General features: G+C 36.1%; 3 protein-coding genes across 4 annotated transcripts in view; all 3 read right to left on the bottom strand.

Moving 5' to 3' along the window:
• Positions 1-1,171: 1,171 nt before the first annotated feature.
• On the bottom strand, positions 1,172-13,944 carry LOC106748561 (zinc finger protein 354C-like). 2 transcript variants are annotated; one of them, XM_014627222.1, is made up of 3 exons: positions 13,782-13,944; positions 5,445-5,653; positions 1,172-1,464 (listed from the first exon to the last, which is right to left on the bottom strand). In XM_014627222.1, exons 2-3 carry the CDS (start codon positions 5,622-5,624, stop codon positions 1,270-1,272), a joined length of 375 nt encoding a protein of 124 aa, XP_014482708.1. In that variant the 5' UTR covers positions 5,625-5,653; positions 13,782-13,944; the 3' UTR covers positions 1,172-1,269. The 2 variants fall into 2 exon arrangements, with proteins under 2 accessions (XP_014482708.1, XP_014482707.1); XM_014627221.1 differs by lacking the exon at positions 13,782-13,944 and having other exon boundaries at positions 5,445-7,998.
• Positions 9,068-13,909, bottom strand: LOC106748549 (zinc finger protein 676-like). Its single transcript, XM_014627208.1, has 3 exons — positions 13,782-13,909; positions 13,007-13,104; positions 9,068-11,113 (listed from the first exon to the last, which is right to left on the bottom strand). Exons 1-3 carry the CDS (start codon positions 13,907-13,909, stop codon positions 10,815-10,817), a joined length of 525 nt encoding a protein of 174 aa, XP_014482694.1. The 3' UTR covers positions 9,068-10,814.
• Positions 13,945-16,225: 2,281 nt separating the features above from the next.
• The window catches only part of LOC106748548 (putative transcription factor ovo-like protein 3), a gene marked incomplete at its 5' end in the record, with an annotated part of 15,042 nt that continues 11,467 nt past the window's right edge, over positions 16,226-19,800 (bottom strand). The window contains one exon of the mRNA XM_014627207.1: positions 16,226-16,265. The remainder of the gene's footprint in view (positions 16,266-19,800) is intronic.

Here is a 19,800-nt window from a genome sequence, read left to right as displayed (position 1 = left end):
CTTTATAACTTCCTATCTCTCCTCTCATTTTCTTCAAATATTCACGATCTACAATAATTTCCAGCTCCAATAAAAAAAATAGTAATAAGGAGATTATGAAAATAGAAAGTTATTGTGTTTTAAATATAATAATATAAACAAATATATTTACCTATGTTAATTATTTAATATTTACTTATCGCATATATTCTATCTATATATTTGAGCATGTTATATGAATAATACATTGTTTATTCAAATTAAAAATAAAGTTTAAACAAAGGATGTATTAAAATAATGGAATATTAAAAATAATTCTTAAATAAATATTTCTTCAAATCTCCACATGAACGAAACAGCAGTAAGAAACCATTTGTAGCATTAAGATAGGAGAATTGCTTGAATAATGTTATATTTCACGATTTTTCTTCAAGTTCAATGGCATTTGAAAGATTAATGCAGAAGTAAAATTTCGATTCAGGTTAACAGACACAAAACACAATAGCGATACATATTATTTTGGTTCTAAGCACATAATAACCTGACATACAAAATACAATATTCATTCGATGTAGCTTCCGAGTTGACGCCGCTCTCGAGGTTTTATATTCGAATTTCGTGAACATTTCAATTCACTTCTTTAGAATGAGGATCGACTTGAACTGTTTCAATGTCGAATACGAAACCTCGAAAGACGCGGCGCCAACTCGGAAGTTACATCGAATGTTTATCCATATCACGAAAGCTTAAAATTTCAGACAACATAATAATACGATATTTACGGTTTAACATCCAACTAAACATTTCGTTGTTATTTGCACATTATGAAATATATAATAACGATATTTGCTTTCGCGAAGGACTTTCGCGCTTTCTGCAATACTAATAAGCAAAAGGAACATGAAAGGAACGGCGATGTTTCTCTCGCACGTAATCCGTTCATCAAAAAGGCGGAGATAGAAGCACAAGTTACAAACAGTCGTAATTTCGAATCAATTATAATCGATCGAAATCTCATGATTGCATTGTCATGATCGCGTCATTACATTTGTCGCGACGTTATCGAGACTCTTCAACGTGCGCTCATCTCATAAATAATAATATATACATTTCGCACGCGGGAACACATTCGTGTGTCGTGACTCGCGAAATCGGAGGATCAGCATATTGGCTTATTTCTCGTTCTTCGCAACAACATTTCCTCCGGAAATGCGTCCTGCACGTCCGACGGGACGTCCTGCTGCGTACGCAGCAACGCAGCCGCGCGCTTTACGCGACCGCACTCGTTCTTCAGGTGTTTGTTGAGAGAGTCACGCCAGCGATACTGCTTTCCACAGTACCGGCACGTGGCCTTCGGCTCTTTGCCGCACTCCTCGCGCAGGTGCCGCTGATAAGACGACCTCCACGAGTAGATCTTGCCGCAGGCGTCACACTGGTGGGAGCTGATTGCGCTGCCACGTTTTCCCGCATCGCCGAGCCGCCATCCTGAAACGTCGTTCCACCCGTTAAAAAAACAGAGACCCTATCTCTGTTTCGCGCGTCCACGAACGCCTGCTCGGATACTTTTAACAGCGCTCGTGTGCATGTCTTTATCTAATGAAGTATTTCCGCAAGATATATTGCAGAAAGATGATCGTAGATTTTCGAACTAATGACCGTATTAGATTTTTAGATACCCAGATAGCACAGAAATATTTTATGAATGTTCTGTGAATATTCGTCACGAATATTTATACATTCATAGAATGTTCTAAACATATTGTTATATATGTTTATAGTATGTTCATAGTATATTCCAATGACCTATTATAAATGTTTTATAAATGTGCATAGAATATTTTATCGAATGTTGTGGGCAGGTGTGTGGAGTAGTTATGGCAATAAAAAACAGTAGATGAACACATGAAAACAGTCACACGCGTGCACGCGCAGATCTCAGTTTCCAATTAAATACGTATATCATAATGTGTGCGTGTATATATATGCAAGATTGTCTACTTTCTTTTCAGTCAATGCATTGCACATGTGCGCTAAATAGACTTTACAAATGTTCTAAGAGCGTTTCTTTTCTATTACGAATATACGAATCTCTGCCTACAATATTCTACACATATCATATATAGAATATCCGATTTGAATATTCTGAAATTAAAAATATTCATAGAATATCTTATGTTATCTAGATAGGAAAACAGGAGCTTTCCTGTCCCAACAATGGAACATTCTCTGTGTGCCTAGTGAAACTAGAATTCCAGTCTTTCGCGAATAGTACTCCTTCGCATTTTTTTGCATTTCTCGAATAAATTTAATATTAGCTGTCTGGAATATTGACGTTATCGATTGACAACGATGTACAAGGCGATGATCGGATATACCGATGAATCGTTTGGATATCGGGGAAATATACCAGACAAAGAAGAAGAAACGATTTATGCGTCTCTCAACGATTCATTTTTACTAACGATGACATTGATTTTTTATAGAACAGGATATTAATCGTGGTGAAAGCGTTAAATTAACAAGTACACTTACTGTTCGTTATATTTGTAAAGAGCAGAGATAACTCGTATTTTTATTTCATTTCTTTCTTGTACAAAAACAACGGTACGTTGAGTAAGTAACATGTGAACTACAAGCTCGATGATAGTTATATGTATATATGTAGCGATCTGCATACAATTACGAGGGTGAATCAAATATAAACGAGCCTTTTTAAATTGCACGCCCGTCGGCGGTGTAAGGGGCCTACAACGTTTTGGACAGTGGAGGAGGGTCATGTGGAAGGCAGTAATAACGTTTGGCGCGCCACGTGCTTCTTACTCTCAGCAGCAATCACAATGAGCGAGAAAGAGGTACACCCCGCAGTTGCACAACGTGTTATTATTAAGTTTCTCGTCAACGAAAATGTAAATGCTGCTGAAATTCGGCGCCGTTTACTCCCACAGTTCGGGGAAAGAACCCTTTCATGGGCTCGGCAGTAATGTAACGAATTTAAGAAAGGACGGGAGCGTGTTGAAAACATTGCCGCCGTCTCTGCACCAGTATCACAGCGCAAAACACCGAGGCTGTTCGAGAACTCATCGAAGGCGATCGGCACTTAACTATTCATGAAATCTCTCAGGAACTTCAGTTCGAGCTGCCTATCGGTCAAAAAGGCGCGGCATTCCGATCAGAAGTATGTTGCTTCTCCATGACAACGCCAGACCGTAGCAGTAACACAAGAAAAATTGGCCGATATACGCTGGGCTATCCTAGAACATCCATCCTACAACCCAGACCTATCACTATGCGACTTCCATATGTTTAGGCCACTCAAGGAAGCCCTTAGTGGACAGCGCTTCACAACGAACGAGGAGGTGCAACAGTTCGTGTGCAATTGATTTGATATACGTTCGCGAATTTTTTATGATACCGGGATTAAAAAATTACCAGACCATTGGAAAAAGTATATAGATAAGATGGGGGACTATGCAGAAAAATAAAAAAAATGTAAATTAGAATTGATTTTGAAAAATGGTTCTTTTTGCAAAAGGCTCGTTTATATTTGATCCACCCTCGTATAAGAATTACTTTCTCGTTTGACCGTTAGAAGGTTTAACGTTAAAGCCGTTACGCATGAAATTATGTCTCGACAAAAACGCTTGAATCGTAAGAAAATTAAGTGTTCTCAAGCTGGTGTGCTGTATCGATTACGAAAAGCGGTTACGCGATTTGGAGATAAAATGGATCTTAGGTGCTTGACATCCACATGGATACGTTTAAAACGGATCATTTTCATATACGTCAAATGATCGTTTTACAGAGTAGCACGGAATATTATTATTATTATTATTATTATTATTATTACTATTACGAGATTCTGTCGTATACGTCTTTGCTCTATCCGTATCGATGGCGAATCGCTGCGAAGTAATCTTTTGACATGTGTTTAACGTTCTCTCAGAACTTAAAAACGGAACGATACGTATCGAGCAAATGAGTATAAACATCGACAATTCAATGTATGTGTGTGTGTGTGTGTGTTCTTCCTCCATCTTATTTCTGTACTTTCAAAAAACGCGCTATAATATAAATTCAATCATTACACAATCAAGCCGTAAGGCTATAAATAGAAGTAAATTCGTTTTTACTTGAGCATAAGATTCGTTTCAAGCTGACGTTTCTTTTGATTTCACGTCTATCTTAAGGAAGTTATAAAGCTTAGCATCGTATTTTCAGTGACGCAACAAAGGGGTCACTTGTAAATTTAGTATTTATCAAGCAAATTTACGTTCTCATAGATGAATTTCACTGCTTAAATAATATATATTAATATAAAATGAAGTTAAGGAACTGAAGTTAAGGTAATATACACACAATATTACAAATACGAAAAATATATTATCTTTTGTTTTTCTTATTAATGCTATATTTATGCATCAATTGATCTAATAAAGTTATATAGATAATAGAAAGAAGTATATATACGTGTTTAAATATGTGCATATACACATATGTATTATGTATTACTATAAATTATAAACTTTACACTGTTGTATATATATATCATCACAAAATGCTCAATAAATCTAAAATTTGCAGCTAATATTTGCATATTAGTCTTTAATATCATTATAGTTTTTCATCAAAATTTTATTTTTATAATTAAGAAGATATTAAAAATAGAAATTAAAAATAGCACGCTAATCTCTCAAGGAACACGTAGAAAAAGTATCAACTTTAGTTGCAAATATCTCAACTTTCAAATGGTCAATCTTTATCTAATTGTACGAACAGTTAAATAATATTTCAATGTATACTTAGTGCAAGTTTCATCAAATTTTTCAGTTTTATCAAATTCATTTCACTTTACAACCTCCTTAAAATATTTTGTATATTAAATCTGTTTTACTTTTATAAATCTATTAAATAAGAAATAAATTTTCCTGCGTTTTTCAACATGATATGTCAAGGAATAATTTTCGCATTTTAAAAAAGTGGAGGAACTGATCATGATTAATTCACTAGTTAACAATGTCAAAAAAGTTTGATTTCTCGCCTAAAAACAATTAACAACAAAGATCGTGTTTCCTTACAAAATAGTATAAAGGTTTCAACAAATTTGCGCTCAATGTCTACTATGCGCTCAGTCAACCGTGACTCGAACATCACGTACGCCATAATTCGATAATATTAACAAAGAGGAACGACGTCCGAATACTATGTGTTGTTATGTGTAGACTACCTCGAGATTATCCTCATATTTATCCGAATCATTGATAATGTGAGAAAACGTAATGAACACGCCAGTCCTCGTAGCTCTCGTGTCTAAAAAAAAAAGGAAAAGTCGTATTCACACACAAGCGAGAACTTTTTCAGTTGAATGACTGAGTATTTTAGTCGTGCAATTGTCACGTTAGATCATCAGCAATCTGTGAATCGATTGTCTCTTCAAAATCGCGAAATCACAGAACATAGCCGTGTACCGTCCACACGTGTCGCTGGAAGTTAGATCGCTGATGGAACGCCTTGTGACAGTAGCGGCACATGTACTGCGGCAACTTGCCGCATTCTTCGCGCAGGTGACGGTTCAAGGTGCTCTTGTTAGTGTAGGATCTGTTGCACTTCGAACAGGGATACGGCTTCCGAAAAATGTGTGTGAGCATACTTCTCGGCTGCGACCGCTCTGTTCGACCTGAAAGCAAATTTCGTAGCATGATTAATGTGTACTCGACGTGGCCAATCGGCAAGAATTCAATCCACTCGTGATCTTCGCGATGTAATATTTTCGCGGAACGGCTCTTGTCTTCGACTCACTTTTTGCCTTCCATACGTGGATGAATTCCATTCAAAAAAGATAAATGAGAAAAAAGAAAAATCACTCAGACTTAAGAGAAGTAACGTGACTGATAACTGTTAGTCTTGATAGAGTTTGCAGAAAAATAGGACGCGTTTAGCAAGCTTAGAAAATTCTTAAACATTTTGCTTAAAAAGATTCAATGAATCCGTAAAAGTGTAGGTCAATATCGAAAATAAAATCAGTTTGTGATATTGAGATACGAGAATCCATAATAATCGTGTAATTGCTCTGAGAAAAATGATCGAAATTTTGCTTAAACAAACTAAATTTTTTCAAACACAACGTTTATCTCCACTGAATAAGTCATAAAGATGCTGTGATAAGTTATCAATTGATTCGACGATTGCAATTTGATCAGTAACTCAACGCAACGTATTGTTGCAATAACGCAACGTTGATGACTAAATCACAATCGTCCAATTAATTGATAACTCATTATAGCATCTGTATAATTTGTTCAGCGGACACAATATTTTTTTTAATGAGAATAATCGTCAATTTTATCGAACCAACAGCTATTTTCCTCAGTGTGTAATAAAGAAAGATACTGCCTGGTGTAAGTTAGCAATTAATTATCATAGATTCTCAATATCTTGCATCATATTTCACTTTTCGCATTTGTATGTGTGTATCCCTCTTCAGTTCAGCGATCTTCCAACGTCTTCATGATTATGTCTTCGTGATCATATCTTCATCATGTCTTCAAGCAACGTAGCCGTTCCCTCACAAGCTATTTTTATTTATAAGACGCTGACTAATAAGAAAGGTCATAAAGCATTATCAAACCGTACATATTAATTATAATTTTATTATATATCGCGCAATATGTAGTAATTATAATAAAATTATAATAAACTACAATGAAACACCGTAAACGGGGTCACATACAACTAAGGCCTCGGTGAATGTCCATTTAACGTCCAAATACGAGAGAATTAGTCAACTTATCACAGAATTTTTTCTTGTCGACAAAATCGAATTTAGCGAAAGGAATCTTTCAACGACGCACCGCGACTCTCCAACATCTCAGCTCACAGATTACAACTCCCCATTTCGATTTTCGGTGTAGCAATGTCGATCATACAACACTGATTCCCTATTAATATTCTTATAACATGGTGTTCTAACAGCGTTAAGTAATAGTTCAATTGTAAAACCCACTACCATTAAGATTACAATATATTTGCTATGCAACCATATATGCAATCAATGACGGATAAACTAATAGTTCTTACGTAGCGTGAGAAAAAAAGGATAAATGCTGAGTAAAAACTAATCAAGTGTAATAGTATGAAGGGAAAAAACAGCGAACTCCACGAAGCGTCGCTTTCGATCTCGACAGATATTCAAGATTAGTTAGTCCTAACAAATCATTCTTATCTTTCTCGCTTAAAAGTTTCTTTTTTCGCGGGAAATGTCGATTATAATCACATTTGTCTGCAATCACCGCTCATACGTAATCTTATCTATTCTTTAATGCGTTATCATCAATACTCTTCGTTTCGACGTAATTTCAGCCTTGACGTAATTTCAGCCTTGACGAATACTAAACAATTTTTGCAGTCTCCAAATCGTTTTTGAACTGTCGCAGTCGTTTACAAAGAATGATATCAACTATCCGTATTCCACAGTCTTCACAAAATATGGCTTTCAATCAGGGTCGGATTTTGCCAATAGGCACTATAGTCACTATAGTCACGTATCTAAGACGACAAATTTTGAAAGAGAGAGAAAGGAGCAAAGAAGTATACCTCTTTCTAATGTATAAGATGTCTGATACAAGACGTGTCAACACTTATGCGTAAGTGGAGTTCATCAAACTTGACAAAAAAGTATTCTAGCAGTTCGCAAATAACTTGATGACAATTGAGATATTAATTAAAAAAGATTGGCGAATCAATACGTGTGATACAGTGGATCGAGTTCTCTAGAGCAATCTGAAGAAATATATTTCAATAATTATCGCGGTTGTTTGCAAACCTATTCTATTCAATTTGATACGCTTCACCTGAACACGAGCGTTGATACGATAACTGTTAAATATAAATTTGCTCCAATCTATCACATCTCACACAAAAACAATAAAAATTATTATTTATATATTTAATAACTTTTTAAATTCTTCTTCAATTACTTTAAAGCTTCTACAATGGAATTTTCCTTTTGATATCACAATTAAATAAAAATAATTCGAATTATATCAATAAAAAGAAGAGAGCAATATTCAAAAAAAATTCTTAAAAAATTCTTAAAAATAAAAATGATTTATTTATATACTAATATACTTATTTAAAAATGACTTAATTATATACATCAGATATAAATTCGATAATTATTATCGATAGTCACATAAAGTGAAAAATGGAAACTAAAAATAAAATATAAAAAATAGGGCAAAATAACCTAATGAAATATATCTAACGGAGATATAAATTTTTTCTACATGGTCCCAGAATTACCGTATGTGAAATATACCGGAAGATTCTTGGTATCAAGCAAAGCAACTTTTCATTTACTAAAATTCCGTTTGAAAAATAGTTTTTAGTAAATGAGAGCTGTTACAAGTTATATTACTTTATTTTTATTCGTTCTTTCAGTAGTATTGGTAAATTCTTTTGTATCACATAAGTACTATTTAAAATAGCGGCAAATTCGTATATTATGCATAGTTACGTAATAAAATCTTTAATGAGATAGAAGAGAAACAACATACAAGATTTAGGTAATATTTTGTGGTCCTGCATTGCGCGCCACTTTTGACTCGCGCGTAACCTATCATACTAATTCGATAACTTTAAATAGCTCCCATTTTAAAAAAATCATTCGAATAGAATTTTAATCAACAAAAAGTTGCTTTACTTGATATCAAAAATTTCCCAATGTATTCTACATGCGATATTCTGGAATGTCCCATAATAAAAACAAATTACGGCATGTTTCACATTCGTATGATGAGTAATACAATTTTATCACATAATACAATTTAAATTTTGTTAAATTGCATTTTTAATTAATTTGTAAATTTACCTAATCATTTATCATCACTTTTACGATCTTTTCTTACGATATATGTATATATCTTATTAGAAAGAGAGAGAGAGAGAGAGAGAGAGAGAGAGAGAGAGAGAGAGAGAGAGAGAGAGAGAGAGAGAGAGTGTGTGTGTGTGTGTGTGTGTGTGTGTGTGTGTGTGTGTGTGTGTGTGTGTGTGTGTGTGTGTGTTATCCATTCGTCATATTATATAAAGATTATTTAATAAGTTACAGTTAGGATAATTTTTAATTTTGTGTACTCTTAAAAAGTCCTGATTTACAGGCACTATTCATATGTCTATAAGCGACGAACAGCTAAATCCGACCCTGTTGTCATTAATGATACAACCTAGGAACAGCCCTTAAATAGTATTTATACCAGAAATTGTTTTCACTTTTCGTCTTCTCATCGATCGTATATATCTTTCGAGATTTTTACACCCAAAACCATTTTTCGCGTCTCGCGCATGCACTGCACACACACTCGCACTCGCGTTTAAACGAAGCGACACAAATTAAGAACACAAATTGAATGTTTAACGAATAATGCTTCGCAACGATTAACAAGAACGATTATTATCATCGTTTCCTGATAGAGGAAACCGATCGCGACAATCTGTCCGATTTATAGGAACAAGATCGAGAATTTCTTCTTATTTTCTTCTTCGAGTTCTTCTTCTTCTATTGATGTGCTGCCACAGAGAGTTTATACCTCTTTCGTTCTCTTCATCGGAGTATTAATCTTCTTCAGTTGTCAGTCTAACACGAATGCGACATACTATCAATTAACTTTTGACGAATCTGATAACACATACCAAATAAATCGTAAAAAAAATGCTAGCTACACATATTCACATCGCGATCACTATCAAGTACGGCATGCGATAATTCACGTCTTCGAATAACTTTTCAAGTAGCGAAATACACAATCCTCCTAATCTAGGAACTCGCTTAAATCCTAATCAGTCCGTCATCTAACGCACGGTATATCTTTGAGACGATCATCGAAACCAAGCTCGAAAGTCACTATCTCTCAGTGTCGGCTCTCCTGTGAGGTATCTGCCGGTGGATAAAACACGAAGAATAAACCTCGTAGAGTTGATCGATCTAGCCAGCCGGACGACATTACGATAATACTCTGTCTCGATACCGCTATTCTTCGCGTTCCACCTACCAGGATTTACTAGAGAGCCTCAAGTAGAAGAGAGGCGCCAACAGGATCACGTGTAATCAGCTAACCTGTGATTGGCCAGCATGATTCCTACTGGTATGGACATTAATGTTTATTATTACCATTCTTGCAGACAAATTTTTAAGGTTAGCGATCGCTGGGGTTGATATTTGTGCCTCAAAAATGACAAAACAATAAACATTTGTAACAGTAACATTACAACGATATTATAATTTCCCACTCAAAAATGTAACTGTTATATACAATGCATGTTATATTGCGCTTATTATTAAGTAATAAATTAAAACATTGATGTAATGCTATTGTTAGTTGGTTTATTTGAAATAAGTTACATACTGATGTCGTTTTTGAGGTATAAATATCAAATATCAACGTCGGTGATCGTCCCCCCCCCCCTTCCAAATTTGTCTACAACAATGGTAATAATAAGCACCACAGTTTTCGTACAAATAGGAATTATGCCAGCCAATCATAGAATAGCTACTCACACGACCTTGTTGACACGTCTCTCCCACTTGAGATTTTCTAGGACTTACCCGACCGAAGCGACCGACCGTAACAAACGTTAACTTCCGAACTTGGGTCATAATTAATGGACCCTTGCTGTATATCTAGCAGTCGACACAATAACCTGTATCGCCAAACATCAGGGATTATCTACCATCCGACACAAAGTTTCACGGTTATTCGGATATCTTGAGTGCTGAGTCCCGTCGAGATCGAAACTGTTCGATCGCTCTTGCATGGCTGAGCGGTTTGAACGCTTGTCCACCTTCACTGCGGACGATGCGGTTTGGGCCGTATCACCGCAACGCGACTGTCCCGAGGCGGGCGAGTATCCACGAAGGAGATGCCGTGGATGGTGAAGGCATGTCGTTTGAAGTTGGCTTTCTGCTTGAAGCCCCGATGGCAAATCTCGCAGATGTATTGCGGCTGCTTGTGGCACTCGTCGTTCAAGTGACGCTTCAGGCTGCCCTTGTTCCTATAAGCTCTGCCGCACTTATGGCAGGGAAACGGCTTCGGCAGGCAGTCCTGGCTTTGCGGCAAGGAGCGCCTCTTCTGCGAGTATCCACCTGAAATATAGAGGATGGAAGCGCTCGATTACTGGATCTCGTCTCGACGAAATCGAGCACGAAAACGGCAATGACAGAAGCGTGCGTGAACTTTAAAAGCACGAAGATGATCGTCGAACCCGAAGCCAGATTGCTTGTCTCTAGTGCGTATGCGCGCGTGTACATGAAGAGCTAATGTGTGAGGAGTCGCGCGGTAAAGGCCTTTATGTTCCGTTAGTACTGTTAATCCTCTAATGTACCACAGGATGAGTGGGAACAGTCGCTTTGCGCCAGAGGCGTTTTAACAAGGGAATGACCAACCAGTTCGTTGAGAGATCGTGATCTTCCGTGTGTTAAGAGCTTGCAAAAGTTGACCGGATCGTCGATGGTTCCATTGACACGGAAGATAAATTATTTGAAAACACAGAATAGCAGAAAATTATTTGAAAGGCGGCAGACTGTTGGGAATGACGATGGCAGATGTTCGGATTGACGTAAATATAGCATTAATGAAAGAAATATTACATGGGTGGCTGACAATCCAACGAACGTTTGCGAGCTCTTGATAAAATCTTGCACTTCGAGCTGTCGTTACAAAATCTTCAAACGACTTCGTGACTGGGAGTCAGTATATATCCATCGTCTATTTATTTAAATATTCTTTATTTCGAAATATTTCTCCAAACGCTTCTAAAAGCAAGAGAAATACGAACGCGTTGCGCTTGCGATTCTCGTGCAACAAGTACATGACGCATGAATCGAGAATCCAAGCTCTCGACGTGTTCGTGCAACTCGATCGAGAGACTGCTTTGAGGTTGAAGGACGATTAGGAGTCGCGTTGTGATTCTTAGGTGCTTCCTTAGGAAGGTCTCGAAGATCAGGATCTACATTACGAAGCCGTGCCGAAAGTTGAATCTTCACTTGTTCTTCCCGCAGACGTAGCAAATTTACCGCAAGCTCTTCCCACACTCGGCTCGAGCGTCTAGGATCTTCCACGAACGTAGTAGGATTAAGACTCGTGTGTGTGTGTGCGAGTATGTATGTATATGCGTGCGTGCGTGCGTGCGTGCGTGCATGCGCGCGCGCGCGCGCGCGCGCGTGTGTGTGTGTGTGTGTGTTTTTCCTCGCCGCAGTTGTTCTGTTTGATGACGTTAGAAGCGACAAACATATATCCAGAATTCTTGCTACGTGTATACATTCAAAAAAACAAATATACCGCAAAATAACATTTATGATTAATTCAGCACACTTGTAAAATATTCCGAAAACTTTTCTTTCCGCACAATAATTAATGAATAAAAATAAAATTAACATAACATGCAATCTTTCTTTTTAACCTAAACCTTTTCTCGAAATTTTATCACATTAATTTTACGGATATTTATATTTATATTGGTTATTTGCGCAAAAGAAGAAAGTCTTCAGAATATTTTATAGGTGTACTGAATCAATCACAAATGTCATTTTGTGGGCGTATTTGTTTTATTTTAACCTACAATCCTCAAGAATTCTAGGCATGGATTTTCTTGTCCATTTTTACGTTATCAAACAAGATGGTCACGGCGAAGACACAAGAGCCTTAAAACGCGCAATGATGCCGCCGCCTGAGGTACTGTCGATACCGTTTTTCCGTCTGCAATGTAAAGCACACCGAAAGCGGCGAGTTAGTAAAAAAAGACGCGAGGAAACCAAGTTCACTTCGTGAAGACGCGAAGGGTACTACTCTTCAAGGTTTCATGAAATCTTCAAAGCTCACGCGATTCTTCTCTCTTCGAAAAGGCGTCTCGTGCTTCTTCATGGCTATATCGTTGGGAATCGTGACAACTGTGATTTCATGAAAGCTTGGAGAGCCATTTTTTTTTAATAAAGTGTAGAGAAACGAAAAGACGTTAGCCAACGAGCGATGATTCTTACATTCACTGGCGGAGGTAGTTTTGCGACGTTTTCCAGGTCGATCTTTCGAGTCGATCTTCTGAGATGTGGCACACAACGGCTGTTTTACAAGTAACGCACTTCGGCAAGGTCAACTTATGGGAAGATAAACTTTTATTGTAATTTAATGTTTTAAAACTTGGAATAGCATACGAAAGATACTGAAAATAAGAATTTAATTTCTGAAAAAAGAACGAACGGAGTCACTGCGGGGTCTCTTTTGTGTGATGACAGGCTTTCACGAAACCAAAATCAAGTGGAAAAAACAATTATCTTAATGAAACAATACTAAAAAAAGAAAAATTTAAAAGAGTTAAAGTAAGAACCTTAAATCTTCAAGTTATTGTTTAGTTATCTATCGATTTGCAGAAAGTATATATTTCTTCTTCTTCTTCTTCTCGAGGAATACGTAAAACACACATGATGTTCATGTTCTACACATACTTCTTTTCTTCCTGTCTTCTTCAAAACGTTACACTTTCATCTTCATTGTTTCTCTTCGTTTTCTTATTTCTATAAGAAAAAGTTACTTCTTCATAATGATGTAATTCTTCGTAATGATTTATATCGTCAACGATAATTTCATGTTATTTTCCGGCCGATCCGATCTGTAAACTTTCTTCGCTTGGACAATCCTTTAAACATCGTCGTCACAAAGGCGGCTACATCTTCAATGTCCGAACGCTATCTATGCTGATTGTTCATATGTCTTTGGAAACTACTACGTTGTTTAAACATCTTTCCGCAATATTCGCACCTGTATTGCGGTGGTTTGCCGCACTCCTCTCGCAAATGCCGGCACAAAGAGACTCTCCAGACGTAGCTTTTGCCGCAGAGTTGGCAGACGAACGATTTCCGGCTCGGCGATCTGCTGCTACCAGTCATCGTGTAGTCGAGAACTGTAAACGACAGAGAGATTAATGGTAATCAAACTGATCGTCGTAGAAGCCGTTTGTCCGATTCGCACTCGGTAGAAGTCGAAGCAGATCTGCTCTATGGGGAGAATCTCGTAGCATACAAACAATACACAGTGATCGACCCTGTTAATCAATTTAATTCGATTATATGTCGTTAATTGAACAGTCTATCAAATGATCGATCATTTCATCAGTTCAATCTGTTCAATAATTCATTAAATTCAGTCAGTTTTATCAGTTCGATAATTTCTTAAATTTACACGCGCCTCAGTGCTCAAGTTCACCAGTCGCATGCCTTCACCTGAAGAAATAGGCGATAACCCTGATTACCTTACCATGTTAGTACAAACAAGTTTTTTTCTCATTAGGTTAACACAATAAATGACATAAAACCGGGACACCGTCCATCGAAAGTGTACAATTGTTTTGACAGGGAAAAAGGAATACTGGTGGAAAAGACTTTTGTACTGTACACACATTTGTATTAAAATGAAATAAATTCCATTGTTTTGTGCTCCGAGAAGAAATTATATCACAATATATGAGACACGTTGCTATTATAAAGAAATAAAACATCGCAAAATCGATTTCCATATTCATGATTTAAAATCATGAATACGCTTCGTACGCTTTTTCTCTTGTTAATGAAACAATTTTTATTTTTTCAGAGGAAATATCTTTTGCACGTATCGCGTGCTGCGCTAGCATCAAGTACCACCTGAAACAGAATAATGTTCGCGAAGAAATACGGATAAAGTTTCACTAGACACAGAGACACAAGAGAAACAAGCTATTACGAGGGATTGGGATCCTCCACCGTGCTCAATCACGCGAATCTTAAGAGGCGTTCTGAATACCATTAGTCCATAACATCGTCAAGTTTTCACGTTTCGTTTTAATCATGCATTTTTTAGAGTTGTGCAAATTATTTACAGAACACCTTATATTTAGAGACCGCACCGTATTGTTAGGTTTCGTTACGAGGTCGTAAGAGATTATCATAAACAATCCAATAGATCTTATATTCTCTTTCTTTTTCTTACATGAACATTAGAACAGAAGCATTCATTTAATCACAATGCTCCCAATTCGAACTCATATCAAATTTAAGATAAAAAGACAGAAGTTCAACATGTAAATGTTTAATCGAGAAAATAGCATTTGTCTTCTCCCGCTGAGGAGGTCTGTTGTGCTTGTTGCGAGAAAACAGCCGCGAACTCTCATTCGATTGGATTCCGGCTGGCGTCACCTGAAAAAAAGATAATCGATCGATCAGATCGCGAAATCTTCCAAAATTGTCCAGCAATCTTTGTTCCACCTACCAACCAACGTGCAACACGTCGGCAAAGAACGACACTTCGTTAATTATCGTCGCGCGTAAACATTTGATTAACGTGCCAGGATTTGCTGTTGCAAATTTCAATCATGGCCACGGTGAAATTGTTCAAAAGTCAATACTACATAGAAATAGGTTAACGAAATAATACACAAGAAAAGAAACAAATTTTACGCACAAACAACACACATAAAACATACAATCACCGTCCATAATATCAAGGATTATATCTTTTACTATCTTTATTTCTGTTTTACAGTAATCACAATGTCATAATACAAATATAACAATAAAGACTGAGCGACTAGATATTTAGCCTGTATTTAGCGTAAAATATCTAGCGCTTGTCACACATGCAAAATGTTTCCTTTTTATCTGAACATGTCTGAATTTATCGGCGCTGAACGTACCTTCGAGCTACTTTTGAAAAAAAGATACATTACTCGTTTAGATCTCATCGAGAATCGTTTTAACACATTGACTGCTACGCTGGTTTTTACGAATTGTTCCGAAGTTTAACGGAAGTTTGAATATCAAAATCATGGTAAATACATATATTGGGTCCCTATTGGTCACACACGTATTTATTTAGTGACTTTTATTAGTTACGGTTTGGAAAGTAAATTAATTAGACATGGCAAAATCATAGTGCGGATTATCAGTGACCCCCACCACGTGGCGGTCAACGTGTTAACCTCGCGATTACCCCTCCATTCCGATCACAAAAAGTGATCGAAGTGAATCCTCGCGATATGCTTCGTCAAATGATGCTTATGCATGAAACGATAACCGCATACTGTGCAAACGAACTGCGGTTGCTTCCTGCACTCGACGCGCCGGTGCTTGCAGAGAGATTCTTTCCATTTGTACGACTTGCCGCAAGTGTCGCACACGAATCGTTTGTCGAGTAGCGTCGTGTCCAGAAACTTCTCAGGTGCATTGCTCAGCCTTATCTTGTGCTTTTGCTGCAACAGCCATGATCTTGAATCTGCAAATGAAGGAAGCAGAAAACGGTTGGAGCTGGTTAGTAAGTGTCGATATGTTGTTGGGGTCGCGGAAACGTCGGCATTCCTGTCGGAAATAGGACAGCATGAACATCGGATAGAATCGAGGGAATGATTTTGCGACGCGCGGAGTGCTGATCTTGGATGTTGCAAGCGCGATGAAAAATGCGTCATGCATATCATTTTGAAGGATTAGACTCGCTCAATCCTTGAAAATGAGCTTCAAAAGTGTTGCCGTATTATCGATCAATACCATGAAACAATCATAATTATTGGCATATTTCTCGTATTGTATGTCAAAGGAATATAATGTTGCGGAGAAGCAACAGAATTCAAGAGTCCCAGTCCTATATAGTCTACACACACATATAAGTACTTTCTCATACACATACACAAATATATTTCAAGAAACTAATATAGAAACGTTTTAGACAAAAAACTAAATAGAGGAATACTGGGAAACATTTTAGACGAGAAATTAAATAAAGGAATACTAGATTTCAAGATTCCACATTTACAAAGAGACATGTGTGTCTTCTTTTTATTTTTACCATCTCTATAGAAATAAATGCATCAGACGAGAGGTCGCGTTATATTGCCTCTTATTTACGTACATGTAACAATAATATATTAATCGAGTATACCGTGTATCAGATTCGATTTGCCTTAAACTATAATCTTGATAAGTGACTTGAAGGAAACAAAGAAATTCTTACTCCTCTGTTATTCCTATCGTAAATTTATAGAATTAGCTACTTCAAAATAGAAGTAATTAATTCGACTTATATCAAATTATCGCGCCTGATTATCTTATAGCTAGGGTTGGGTAATTGTTTATTTTTAATTAAGTTAAATTAAAAGTTAATGGCCTGTAAAATTAATTTAGTTAAATTAAAAGTTACCTAAACCAAAACTAATTAAAATAAAAGTTAAATCAATATAAAATTAACTTATTAAAATTAACAGTTAATTATGCAAAACCATATATTAGGAATATAACCAAGTTCTCTTCGCTGATTTTAAGTGATGCTAACAACGGCATATTGAGACTTTTGAAACTGTTGTTTTGTTAGTTGTTAGGTTGGCTAACATGCATTCAAACAACAGTATGACAGTTCGTTACTTAGCAATTAACTATACTTTTAGTTCAATCAAAAATAGACGACAAAAAGATACATTGCTTGCTTCACTGCTTCTATTGCTATAAAATCGCTGTTGAGGCAAAACAAATTTTTTGTGATACATATGGTAATAATATTGTGGCAAAAAGGAACGTGCTAAGATTAGTTTGCAAATTTTTTAATGGAAAGTTCGACGTAATCGACTGTGCTCTGAGATAATCGGAGACAAAGAGTTGCAAGCTCTTTTGGAAAAGTGCTGAAAACTCAGCACAATTATTATAATAAACCTATTTTTCGCAGTCTGTCACGATTTACCATAAGAAACTCTTCTTTCGTTGTCTTGTCAACGGTGCGAGACAAATGTCAAAACGCTATGCATAATTCTCTTCGGTCAATTAATGCGACATCCACTTTCCTTCCTTTTAGATCTTTCCTATAGCTTCAATCGCTTAGAAACTGCGGAATAAATTATTCCAAGATGTCCTGCAAGCTCTTTGTACGTTTATGTTGAGCTTTTATCCAAAAGTGCTTGCGATTCGTCTTCGATCGTCTCAGATCATTCAAAACGTGGTCAATCACTCACGTCGAACTCTTCACTTACATACAGAATGAGTCAGTTAAAATATTACAGATTTATATCTCGAAAACAAAGTATTTTAGAAAAAAATGTTTCAAAAGTTTTGTGGTTTCGAGGATGACATATAAGATGGTGTCGTTGGTTTAACCTTGGATAGTCATTTGAAAATCGCATACACGTCACCTACAATTTCTTAAATGGAAATTCCCATTTTTTATTGCATATTCTTGTAGCTTACTTCGGGAGCTTTTCAAAATACTATAACGAAGTATTGTTTTTATTAAGTACTTTTCGATTTATAAGACTTGAAAGTACCGCCGGCATTAGTATTACCAAAGATGTACCACGGGGAGTGTATTCGATCGGATTTACACCTCTGTTAACAGACACACAACACACTGTAAATTTCAAGTCTTATAACTGGAAAAGTACTTAAAAAAAAATACTTCATTATATGTTTTGAACAGTTCTCGGGGTAAATTACAAGAATATGCCCAGCAAACATAAAGTAACAGTTATATAAATATTAGTTATAATTTTCTTCTCAATAATATAACTGTTATATAACGCGTACGTTATAATTTTCTTCTCAATAATATAACTGTTATATAACGCGTACGTTATATAACAGTTATATTATTGAGAAGAAAATTATAACTAACATTTATATAACTGTTACTGTATTGCTTGCTGGGATGAATGCTTTGTTGTTTGCTGGGATGAATGAAAAATAGAGATTCCATTTAAGAAATTGAAAGTGACCTTCATGTGATCTTCAAACAACTATCCTAAGTCAAACTAATGACATCCTGTGTCCCCCTCGAAATCACAAAACTTTTGAAACATCATTCTCTAAAATGCTTTGTTTCCGAGATATAAAATTGTAACACTTTGACTCATCCTGTATTTTACAAAGCAATCTCGACACGTTCTTTTTGCTATAATATTGTCGCCATATATCTCACAAATAATTCTCGTTGTTTTAGCAGAGATTTTATTACGATAAAAATAGTAAAGCAAGCAATGGCGAAAATTTACCTTTTTGGCATCCATTTTTTATTGAACTTAAATGGTTAATTGTTGAGCAGCGAACTGTCATATTGTTGTTAGAATGCATGTCAGCCAATGTTACTAACAAAATAATTAACTTCAAAATTTTTAATACGCCGTTATCAGCTAAAGTCAGTGGAGAGAACTTAGTCGTACTCATAATACATATAAAATATATAAATATATATATGCATTTTTGCAGAATTAATTTTTTAATTATGGATTAAATTTATACTAAATAATAAAAAGGTAGTCTATTATAAGAAATATTGTTTTGTACTTATCAAAACTTATCAAAATTTCATACAAGAAAAGAATATTATATGTCAGAAAGACAAAAAATATTAGACTGGCATTAATTTTTATGTTTTTTTATTTTATACTGTAAGTACTCCCTAACAATATTACACGTATATGTGTATGATTATCGCGGGCTACTTACAATAAAAAATAAGAAACATAAAAAATTATATATTTTATAAGTTATTTTAACACTTTGCGGGCCGCGCATTTATCGAAGCGCCGTTACGCTGCCGCCGGCGAGATTCACGCAGGTTCTACTGCTCGTCAACGGTGATATTTACGCAATTTTTCGATACATAAGTAGTTGGTATATAATTATTATTAAAGAAGGCACTAAAATAACTGTTACACTATTTTTATTCCAATTATATTGGTATTGGCATTTTGAGGGATATCTAACGTAAGTTTCCTATATCTGAAGGTAGCGAAAGACAATCTCAAACTGACAAAACAAGCGTCCGCGAAAAA

The sequence above is a fragment of the Dinoponera quadriceps genome, unplaced genomic scaffold (assembly GCF_001313825.1).
Source record: "Dinoponera quadriceps isolate SergipeBrazil2010 unplaced genomic scaffold, ASM131382v1 scaffold2171, whole genome shotgun sequence".
NCBI classification, from domain to species: Eukaryota; Metazoa; Arthropoda; class Insecta; order Hymenoptera; family Formicidae; genus Dinoponera; species Dinoponera quadriceps.
Note: the sequence above shows the minus strand (reverse complement) of the source record. Positions and strands in the feature narration are given on the sequence as shown.

Coding starts and splice junctions, on each gene's coding strand:
- LOC106748549 (XM_014627208.1), bottom strand. CDS start 13,909: ATGACTGGTAGCAGCAGATCGCCGAGCCGGAAATCGTTCGTCTGCCAA. Junction 13,105..13,781: donor GGCAAACCACCGCAATACAG/GTGCGAATATTG, acceptor ACCTTGCCGAAG/TGCGTTACTTGTAAAACAGC. Junction 11,114..13,006: donor AACTACCTCCGCCAGTGAAT/GTAAGAATCATC, acceptor TCTATATTTCAG/GTGGATACTCGCAGAAGAGG.
- LOC106748561 (XM_014627221.1), bottom strand. CDS start 5,675: ATGCTACGAAATTTGCTTTCAGGTCGAACAGAGCGGTCGCAGCCGAGA. Junction 1,465..5,444: donor TCCAGCGACACGTGTGGACG/GTACACGGCTAT, acceptor ACGACGTTTCAG/GATGGCGGCTCGGCGATGCG.